Here is an 11,192-nt window from a genome sequence, read left to right as displayed (position 1 = left end):
AAATGACTTTATACATTTCTTCATGAGATGAGGCAATCAGAGCCTGCCCATAAACTAGTTTCCTGCATGAATGATCTTTTCCTGATATGAGGAATTCGCTACCAGGGAACTTCTGGGGCCCAGTTTGGAGCCACTTTAGCAATCTCATTTCTACACAGGGAGGATGATACATGGAAGAAACTACTGCAAGTTTACTATAGTGTGATGCACCCAAAGTTAATGACCTGCTGAATTTCACCCAGTTTGACAACTGTTTGAGTTAACTTACAGGCAGTTTTTACAGAAAATCCCTCCCAATAAAGAAGAAAAATGGTGAATGGGACTGCCAGGCTTAAAAAAAAAAAAGGCCCAAAAACCCCCAAACACCTTGGGTGTTTTCAAATCTCCCTTTGCTTTCAGCAGTGGCAGCTCTGAGGTTCATATGGACTTCCTTCACTCTGTAGTTAAATCTTCTGCATTCTTTTCATTACAGAACAATGTACCAAGGCATGTTTTTCTCCTCTTGGGAAATAAAAATGCCCTCTACAGTTTTGCAAATAGCATTACCAAAAGTGAAATAAAAACTATGGTGTTTGTAATAAAAACTATGGTGTTAGTCTTCTTATAATGAAACTGTAGGTTTGGTACTTGCATGACTTGATTTATAGGAACGGGAGTCACTGTAAGAGTTTACAGGGAAAAAGTTAATAAACAGGGATTTGTGAATGGGTCAATTGAAGTATAATATTATAATCAGATTATAATAATCAGAATAGTTAGATTTGGATTGTTTGTAAAATAAAGACATACTGCAGTAGAAGGACACACATTTAAATCAGGTACAACACAGAATAAATAAAAATCAGTAGGCAGAAAAGTAGCCATTGCTTTAATATTTCTGAGTAGTCCCACGAATATTTCATAAACTAAGGAAATGCTTGGTTCAAGCCCCAATTCCAAGGGGTAGTCATGTAGCTAGAGTGGGGCAACTTGGGTAGCAGCCCCGGCCTCTGACTCAGTGTAAAGGGCCAGAGGAATAACAGCTGCTCTCACAAGGGCACAATCACGCCAGCAGCACAATGACAACCCGAAGTCCCCGCTGCCCCCATGTAGCCCACTGCTCTGAGCACCTATTTTCCTTGTTATGCCTCTGTAGCGGGGAGGAGCAGGGGATGTCAGAAGAGGGTGAGGGTAAGTAAGGATGCAAAATTCGCCTTTAAAGCGGCTTAAATGCCCTTTTGCAACTCTTCCATGGCATTGGTGTTTGCACGTTTGGCGGCATATTTCACCTGAAATGACTTTGGAACCTAGCGAGTGTTTCAGTTTGCTACCCAACAACGTGCAGCAGTGCAGGGGGGCGGGAAGCCGACATGCTCGGGGCTCGGCGGGCTCCGGCACCCGTGCACCACCCCCGCCACCTGCGCAGGCAGGCAGGCTCGACTGAAGAAACCAAAGAAGTGGGAAGGAGCGCGCGGCACCTGCCCCGCCGGGCACCTTCCTTGCCCACACGTGCAGGGCTTGGACACCGCCCTGCGCCGGGAAAGCCCCGGCGGCCGCGCTGGTGCTGGCGGATAAAAGGGCGGCGGGCGCCGGGCAGGGCACCGCTCTCCGCCTCTCCCAGCGCTCGCACCCGCACCCACATCAACATCAGCATGAGCATGAGCATGAGCCGCGTCCTGCTCCTTGCCGCCCTGCTGGCCGCCTGCGCCGCGCTCTGCCGGGGTGAGGGGACAGGGACAGGGGAAGGGAAGGGAAGGGGCCGGGGCCGGGGCCGGGGCCGGGCCGGGCCGGGCCGGTGGTACGTGGAGCTCATCGCCGAGGGGCCGCACTGCCCCGTGCCCGAAGTCATGTGAGTGCCGCCCCCCCTTATCCCTTCTCCCGGCCCGGCCCGACCCGCCCGCGCTCACCTCTGCCCTCTTTCCCGCAGCGCCACCCTGAAGGACGGCCGCAAGCTCTGCCTCAACCCCGCGGCGCCCTGGGTCCAGCTCATCATCAACAAGATCCTCCATCGGTAGGTGCCCGGCCTGAGCAAGGCTACCCCGCTTCTTCCGCAGCCCCTGGGTGAGCCTGGGGTTCAAGCCCCAAGAGAAGCCCGCTTCCCTTCTTTCTCTCCTGGCCTTCCCATGGCGGGCCAGCTGCACTCCCTCTCCGCGCCCCCGACAGGATCACACCACTGGGGAAAGGAGTTTGCAATTAGCGGCTCCGCATCATCCCGTGCAAGAAGGCTTTTAGGTTATCCCAACCTGTGGCACAGCTGAGTTAGTGTGTGTGTGTGTGTCCCCAATTTTCTGTATAAAACTAGGAACCACATGTCAAATTCTTTGTAATCCTCCAACAGCCCCCTTCAAAGCAGGGCTTGTTAATGACTTTCGGGTAGCCGCACATGATTGTTGTCATTGCACTTGATTTCTCTTAAATGCCGGCTTTGTCCAGTTGGACTCAACCAGTTCATGCTTCTGCAGTGGTTTTCCTCTTGTATCTAAGGTATGCCCTGCTGGAATGGTTCCTAGAATGATTTCCTAGATGCTGCACAACCTCTATGTATTTCTGTTCTGGGGCATTGCAAACACAGAGAGAAATGGTCATCATCAGTAAAACTGTGCTGAGATATGCCTTAGCACATTTCTTGTCAAACATTTGACTAAGATGTTTTAAAAATCACTCCCAATTGGAGCCAGCGCCAGTCTGACACTTCCTCTGGGTAGGATTTTGTTGCTGTGGAGTCTCAGAAGTCAGATGCTCTTAGTTCATGTTAACTCCTTTTTTTGTTAATCCCATTGGCAGTCCTGTTCCAAATTAAGCTCTCCATTTCAACATTGTTAAATGTTCCTTTTTTTTTATAAAGCAACACAATTTAAGATCTTCTGTAATTTTGAGACTTCAGGCCGTTCAGAATATGATTTCTTCCACCATTATTAGCAAAGCCATTTTCCTTTGAAAGCAGAACCAAATCCAAAAACATTAGTTAAGTGAAGTAAACACTGAATTAAACTTTTTTTTTCTTCTTTTTTTCTTTTAGTACGACCCAGAAAAACTGATGAAGAAAAGGTCTAGATTCCACTGCAAAGGAAACTAGAGTGTTGTGACCCCAGGACTGCAAAAAAAAAAAAAAGGCCCATCTCAGGAAAAAAACTATATGTTGCCATATATATATATATTTTTATATTTTCTTAATAGGACGCTATTTTATTGTATGTATTTAAAGTATTTTACACTTTATGGCAGGTGCCTTTTCTAATGTGGAGACTTAATACCCAGTGCAATCGGAAAATATTATGTTCTCTTAATGCAATGGTACAAACAACTGCCTTGTAAGAGCTGTTTTGTGACCCTCATGTGAATCTATCCATTGCACAATTTGGTTATCAGTCTGCAGATATCGGGAAGGGATGGCTCTCAGCCATAGAGAAGAGCTTAAGAACTGCTGTGCTAATGTATTTGCCGGAAGTGCCACTGTTTCAGCATAATATGTGACAGTGCAGTGTCAAAATGTGAAAGATGGATTTATTTCAATGGCTTGAGCTTTTTTTAAACATGAGCCACAGGAAGAAAATGATATATTTAACCATAACCTAACCCTGGTCAGTTCTGTTCTGCACTCCTTAGAGCCCTGTCTTAAGAAAAGCGTTCCTAGCAAATACAGGAAAATTGTACAGCATGCAAGGACCTTGATCCTGACTCCAGGGGAGTTTGAACTAGAGCCAAAGGTGAATCCAGCTGTTCACTTTTATTTATTTGTTTTTTCTTTTTCTATCAACCTTCAGTTCATTCTCCCCAATTCTAAGGTATAGCAGTGCTTGGATGTAAAGGTATACATAACTTCTGTCATTTCATTCTCCAACCAATAAAGGAAGCTAAGGTGTGTTGCTCCCTTCAACATTAGACATCTTATGTCTTCTTTGTATGGCATAATGTCATTTAGTAAAAATACTGTTCTGCTAATGAATGATTGATTATTTATTGTAATCCAGAGGCATGGTATGGACCACATGCACAGGTTCCATTTCCATGCCTCTTTCCCCCCCCCCCCCCCCCTTCCCCTGCATTTCCAATCCATCAGAAAATCTACATTGAAATAAAAGGAAGTCTAAACATATTTTTAAAGGCAATTTTCTTTTTACTAGTCAAATCAGAAGTAAATTAGACTTAGTTTAGATTGTGCCATTTCTGTTCATCTTCATAACAAGCTCCTTCAAAATACGGGGAAAAAATCCATTCACCTTCAAAGTAGAATTCACAATAGTCATTTGGAAACACAGTTTACAAAGTTTAGAGTAAGTACAATGAATAGCTACACTTGCAACAATCTTTCATTCAAATTTGTATTGGGATGATAAAATGCACTTTGTAATTCAAAAACTTTTAATTGTGTGCTGTTCTTATAGCTTTTTATTTTTTTAACAAATAAATATTTATTTAAATGCACCTTGTCTCTATTGCCATTTATGGTAAAAAATTGAAAACTCTGGACAGATAATGCATGAAACCAAATCTTGTTAGTTTGGGTGGTTTGGCTACAGTGTAGCGATCTGTAACTAGACACAATAATGCAATTATGGGCTTGACTGGACAGGTTGAACTACTCCTTAACTTTAAAGGAAACCCTGCATTCAGATGCTAGAAGTATGGGCCCTATGTTTTTAAAGTTCCATTTCAAGTAGAAGATGGGACTGGAAGGGCCCTCTTGGACCATCAAGTCCAGTCCCCCTCCATTCACAGGCAATTGTTAACTCAAGGAATCCTCCATATCACCACCTCAAATCTTCCCTCACAACTACAGGAAACAGTATCTAAAACACCCTTGGCGGGGGGATCAACCCTGTCTGAGTCTATAGTGGGCTGGTGCTCCTGCTGCAGTGTCAGCAAAGCTTCCTCAGCTGCCTTGCCATGACCCAGTATAGACTGCCCTCCTCATTTCCTGGTTGACACAGAACGGGCAAAGCCTACCTCTGGGCTCTGTGGACTAATCCACAAGCCATATGCTGCTGACCCCTGCCTATAGCAAACCACAAGTAAAAGGTAAGATACAGGCAGTGCTGGTGCCCTGCCACTATAGTGACAGGGAAACAGTTAATACTATTATTTCACACAACATGCCCTGGACACTGTTTTTGAAAGGTAGAATGCAGGAGAACAATATTCCCTTGAAAATGCTGGTAAATACAGTGTTTCCCCATGGAAAGCCTGCAATCTGGGAGAGCAAAATATTAAGGCAGTTCTGTTAACAGGTGCTGCTGGCAGAGCTAACCTGCCCAGCTCCCTCTTCTCAAACTGAACTGAGTGGGTAGTCAGCTTTTGCAACACAAGCCTCTGCCAAGGGAAAGAAAGTGTCTGTGATTGGCAGCTAAGGAGTCTCGAATGCTCACTGTGCTGCCTCCCCATGCAAGTATTTTCTCTTTCTTCCCCAGCAAGGGCTCAAGCTGCAGAAGCTGCTAGTCCTATATTTATCCCTTAAAGTGTACACCCCAATTTCTGGCAGCTGATTTTTGGAAAAAGGTGTGTGTTGTATGCAATAAAGCACAGCATATATTAAAGATCCTTTTGGGGAGGGGGAAGAGACATTGATAGAGACAGCTAAATGATGAGGAATATGCCCTGTCTCCTTTAGAATATACATCTCACTATAAATAGCAAATATATTTATCCCTATCTCTGAAACAAGCATTCAAATATAATTGGCATCCAGTGTCTAAAAGAATAGGAATGATTGTTCTCAGACCTAAATCATCTTGTTAACTCCTTATCACTATTATTTGGAACATAGGGAGAGAATATTATTGCATAAGGCAAAATCATTTGTAGTTCAAATCTTGGTTGCTCAGATGCTGTCTTCAGAGAGGTGGGAGAAAGCATTTTTAGCATGATAGCCCTTGTTCTTCAAGTGAACTGATTCTTGTGGTCAGTCATGACCCCCCAATTCTCTTTCAGTTGTGGTGCTGGTGAATGTAGCACCGCTGAGCCTATAAGTATGATGTGGGTTTTTCTCCCAAGGTGGAGCACCTTGCATTTCTGTGTCTTGAATGTCATCCACCCAGCTTGCAAGCCTGTCCAGGTTGGTCTGAATCACCAGCCTGTCTAGCGTGACCACACTTCCCCATAATTTGGTGTCATCAGCGAACTTAGCTAGTCTGCTTCTGACTCCCAAATCCAGATCATTTATAAATATATTAAAGAGTACTGGTCCGAGTACAGAGCCCTGGGTCTTTCTAAGTATTTTGCAACCGAAAAACTGCTCTATTATTTTTCTGTAGTTAGAGTGAAAACTGAGAGCTGCATTTTCCGTGGGGTGCCTCAAGTATATCCAGGGGTGCCTCAAGTGTAAGAAAGTTGAGAACCACTACTCTAAGGTGTCACCCTGCCATGCCTTCTGCCTTACTTCAGATGAACATGGCCAACTACCCCTCTGTATGCAGATGCACAACACTAATGGCTTTGGGAACTATATTGTTCAAGCTCCTAAGGACAGGGAACATTTTTGCGCTCCTGATCCATTACCTGGGTGCTACCACAATAAAGATAATAAGTCTGTAAGCAAATCCTTGCACTGGATGAGGAAGGACATATCTCCTTGTTCTTGAACTAATGTGGACCAGGTAACAAGAGTGGTGGGGTGTAGTTTGCATACAGCTCTGCCTGGGAAGGGAGGATATATGGCAAGATAATAATATGAAAACAACTTTAAGGGCCAATGTGTGAAATGAGGCTGTGGTTCTTGCTAAGAACAAGCACCTAACCACATCAAGGGAAGGAATATGAGAGATGATTAAAATACCACGGCATGACTACAAATAATAGACATAGTCATCTGCTAAACCACACATTTTTAGCATAACTGGGTGCATCTACATTTGCTGCACAGTTGACTAACTCAGTAAATATTTCAGCATCTACACATGAGCCCCTATTAGGGTACATGAAACTAATAAACTCCACAGCACAGTGGTACTTGTGAAATACAAGCACTACTCTGCTGTGGAGTTTTTTTACACACAGCAGCACATGTGTTGACACTGCCCCGGTTGACTGGGGCACAGGGAGCTTCAGTGCAGGGCTAGCCAGCAGACAACCCCATGCTGAAACACCCTTGTGCCTCAGCCAGCCCCTCCACAACATGTGGAGCCCGGTCAGAGAAGCCCTGGGCTGGCATACTGACCATCCAGGTTCCCTGCGAGCCCAGGCTGCTCCAACCAGGCTTCACAAACTGTGCATGAATAAACTCCAGGGGATATTGCTCCAGAGTTTTTTGCTCCTGGCTGCACATTCAAATGGCATGCCTGAAAGCAAAAAACTCCAGAACAATCAGCTCCAGAGTTTATTTGTGTGCATTAATTGCACATGTAGACATTCCCACAGAGGGAAGACAAACACTATGACTTCAAAAACATGGACTCCTTACCACCAGTTGCTGAAGAAGAGTATTTGGTAACTGTAGCTGTTAGTTGTTAGATATAAAGGTAGTAGGTTTCCATAGGCTGCAGTCACAAGGAGGGGGCATAGGCACATCTGAGTAGCTGCAACCTTCCTAGAGGCCAGCAATAAATATACCCACTCAGCCAATGCAATATGCATTGAACAGAATTAGAGAGCATCTGACAGCAGGTTAGCGTCTAAATCAGAAATTCCAGCAGCCGTTATTACTGGTCTCTGAGAAAAGCTTAGGACTGGCTATATGTGGAGACTGTTCTGTCATCCTTAAAAATACTCCTTTGGGGCTAGGGTATACACCATATTTACCTGAATAGAAGACAACCTTCCTTAGAGATACCCACCCAACAATTATATTGTATATACAGAACATTTTTAAATTTGTTACAATTTTTCAGATATAGAATCTAATTATTGGAGGTTTGCCTTGAACTTGTCCCCCCTCAACTGCTACAGCAGGGAAAATAAATCTGGGGGGGTCAGGTGGCCCCTTTGCTCTCTGCTTCCTCCCAACTTTTTCCCCTGGCAGACCCTCCCTCCTCCTCTTACTGTCAGACCCTGTTCTCCCTGAGCACACAAAAATGCGGAGCAAATTTGAAAACAATGGGCAAGTCTACATGTGCTATTAGTGCACATGAATAAACTCCAGAACTTATTGCAACCAGGTACCACATGTGCATGTGCACCCAGAAACACAGCATATTGAACCGAGTCCCAGCAGCCACAGCTGTACGGAGCTCGTGGGGTCAGTCTGGCAGGTCCATGCTGCTTCTTGCATTTCAGTGTGCTGTGGAAAGGCTGGCTGGGGCACAAGGGTGTTTCAGCATTGAACTAGCCAGGAGGCAGCCCCTGCACTGAAGCATCCTCATGCTCCAGCTAGCCAGGGCACCGTCTACACATGTGCTGCTCTGGAGTAAAAAGCTCTGCAGTAGGACAGTTACTTGTATGTAGTGGCCTAATAGGGACACAAGTGTAGACACGTGACATTTACTGTGCAGCTAATTAGTCAAATGTTCAGTAAATGTCTCATGTAGACGTACCTACTAACCTTGAAATTAAACATGGCTGTAGTACCCATTTACTTAGTTTATCCAGAATTGATTTATTTTACCTTTTTTCGAAACTGATGCAAGTTTTAGCACAGGTACTCCAGAAACATATATTTGAGCAGCACTTTAGCACCTACTTATAGGTAGTAAAAACACTTTTTTGGCAAAAATAAATAAACACACACACACACACACACACACACACACATCCCCCTCTACTTTAATAGTCCTGTCTTGTGACTAACATGGTTCACTCGACAGTCAATAACACACATCTACAGTTAACCACAAGCATCCCCATTACAGTAACTGCAACCACACACAGACGTGGCTGCATACCCGTGTGTCCACATGCCCATTGCTGTCTCAGTTACTCATTACAATTGCTCCAAACTGCTTCTGTACCCCCTGCCCCCCTCCCCTTCCCATCCCCACAACCCCTCTGTCTCTTTTCTCAGTCTGTAGTCCACATTGTTTTCATTGTCCTCTTTCTCCCTGTCATACTCATCACTTTCCTCCTTGTCAGAATGTTGTCCTTGCTGCTCTCACTACTGTGACGCCTTTTCTGGGGGTTTAATTCCTGAACAATCTGTGCCATTCTTTCCCCCTCCATGTGTTTCCACCATCATCTCCCTATCATCTATTCTGTCTTCTTATAGTACAACTACAGCTCACTCTCATTCTGACGCAGTCCTCAATTGGGAGGTTCATGTACTTGTACATGATCAGGTTCCTGGTCTTCCACAGGACATTCCTGAAGCGGGAAATGGTTAAGGCAAGCTATTGGTGTCTTTTGCTGCTTGGTCAGATGTCCAAACAGCATTGCCTTTCTGGTCGGGGTCTTGACCCCTGTTATCATTTAGAGAAGCTTGCTTACTCTCTTCCACAACTCCCTGGTGTATGGGCAACTCCAGGGGAGGTAGTCAATTGTTTCCTCCTTCCAGTGGCAGGTTTGCCTGGGACAGGCCAGTGAGCCTCTCTGTCCCTCTCTAGATGTGTCTACATATGCTATTAATGTGACTGAATATAAGTCTCTCAATTTGAGCTGGAGTAAACTAATCCTGACATCACCATCTACATGTGTGTTTAAGCACAGGAATTTACTGCACTGCCAGATACTATTTGTATCTGACAGGATTATGTGGCAGGCAGTAAATTAGTCTACTGCACCCAATTGCCATGCACATGTAGATGGTAATGCTTTATTGTGCAGAAAATTAGGCAACTGTGCAGTAAAGCATCTCATGTGCAATAGAGCCAGGGAAGTGCTCCTCCCTCTCTGGTCAGCACTGGTGAGGGCTTAGCTGGAGTACTGTGTCCAGTTCTGGGCACTGCACTTTAAGAAGAACATGGATAACCTCGAGAGAGTACAAAGAAGAGCCACCTTCATGGTCAAGAGCATGGAGGATAGGCCCTACAAGAAGGGACTCTGGGAACTGGGCCTGTTTGGTTTGAGTAAGAGAAGGCTGAGAGGTGATTTGATAGCTGCCTACAAGTACATCAGGAGTGAACACCAAGATTTAGGTGAGCAACTCTTCAGGAAGGCATCTCAAGGGAGGATGAGAGCCAATAAGCATAAGCGTATAGAGGGTAAATTCAAGTCAGATATAAGGAAGAACTTCTTCTCTGTAAGGGTCGCCAAAATCTGGAACACGCCCAGCAGAGGTGGTGCAGTCACCATCCTTGGAGATGTTCAAGAGGAGGCTGGACAAGTACCTTGTTGAGCTTGTCTGAGCCCAATAATTTCCTGCCCATTGCAGGGGACTGGACTCGATGATCTTACAGGCCCCTTCTGGTTCTACAATTCTATGTAGACATGTCCTCTGTGTCTCACTACCTGCACAGGGAGTGCCTGGTGGGCTGCCTGCCAGGTCAAGTCCCTGTGTTTCTTCTGTAGGTATTTGTGGAAGATTTGCTTCCACACAGCCCAGCAGATATTGCCAGATAGTACATCCACAGGCAAGAGTCTGTCCCTTGCCCTTACCACCTTCTGCATCTTGTGGTGGTTTTTCATGGTCACTGGGGCCCTTTTGTGTAAACTGTATATGTTCTGGAAGCAATCCAAGATCTTGTAGAACCACAGTAGTTCCAGGGTCCATGGGTGCATGTTGGGCAGTGTGTATGCTTGTCAGTGTCGCAATAGGTGCCCTACAAAGTCATGCAAAAAGCAAACTGTTTTGGAGTCTGCCCCAGTTCCCAGTTCAGAGATCTGGCTCTTATGTTTGGCCCAGAGGAACAGCAGGACATCCAGTATTTCTCAGCAAGGAAGGTAGGCTCCTTGCAACCTTCTCCCATCTGGAGCACTAGAAGAAAATGCATATGGCCCTCTAGACTCTGTGAATGATTTGCTCTGAGGTGGGGAAGACCAGCATGGTATACTGAAGCACCAGTAGCACTGCTGCTCTCTTGAGTGCCATGTGCCCTCTCTCCCCTCCATCAACAGGTAGTGCATGACTCAATTTCTATTTGATCTTGGCTTCAGTTTTCTTCCACACTTTCTGGCCTGTTAGCTCTGGATGGAAATCTACTCTGAGGATCTTTACCCCCTTGTGGGGAATGGCGACCTCCAGAGTAGACAGTAAGCCTGTGTGAAGTGGCTACTATCCGAATTGAATCACCGCCTGAAGCTTTGCACAGCCCTAGTAGACAGGACCCCGAGCCTGCCCAGCGCTAGGCAGGTGCTCTTGCCCACATTGAGCTTGGCCCCTACTGATGCTTCCTACACCTGGGCATGTTGCA

At 45.4% G+C, this 11,192-nt stretch overlaps 1 protein-coding gene and 1 long non-coding RNA gene across 2 annotated transcripts in view; both read left to right on the top strand.

The window, feature by feature from the left end:
* The first annotated feature begins 1,573 nt into the window (after positions 1 to 1,573).
* LOC112549464 (interleukin-8-like) overlaps positions 1,574 to 11,192 on the top strand; it is a 22,099-nt gene continuing 12,480 nt past the window's right edge. Inside the window, exon 1 of the mRNA XM_025198066.1 lies at positions 1,574 to 1,701. Within this exon, the coding sequence (XP_025053851.1) occupies positions 1,632 to 1,701 (70 nt within the window). The 5' untranslated portion in view covers positions 1,574 to 1,631. The remainder of the gene's footprint in view (positions 1,702 to 11,192) is intronic.
* LOC112549465 lies at positions 1,780 to 3,049 on the top strand. The gene is made up of 3 exons (XR_003092874.1): positions 1,780 to 1,828; positions 1,907 to 1,990; positions 2,999 to 3,049. It is a non-coding gene; the product is annotated as an uncharacterized LOC112549465 (long non-coding RNA).

This window comes from Alligator sinensis, unplaced genomic scaffold (assembly GCF_000455745.1).
Source record: "Alligator sinensis unplaced genomic scaffold, ASM45574v1 scaffold222_1, whole genome shotgun sequence".
In the NCBI taxonomy this organism is placed as follows: domain Eukaryota; kingdom Metazoa; phylum Chordata; order Crocodylia; family Alligatoridae; genus Alligator; species Alligator sinensis.
The sequence above is the reverse complement of the archived record's forward strand: the minus strand, read 5'-3'. Positions and strand labels throughout refer to the sequence as shown.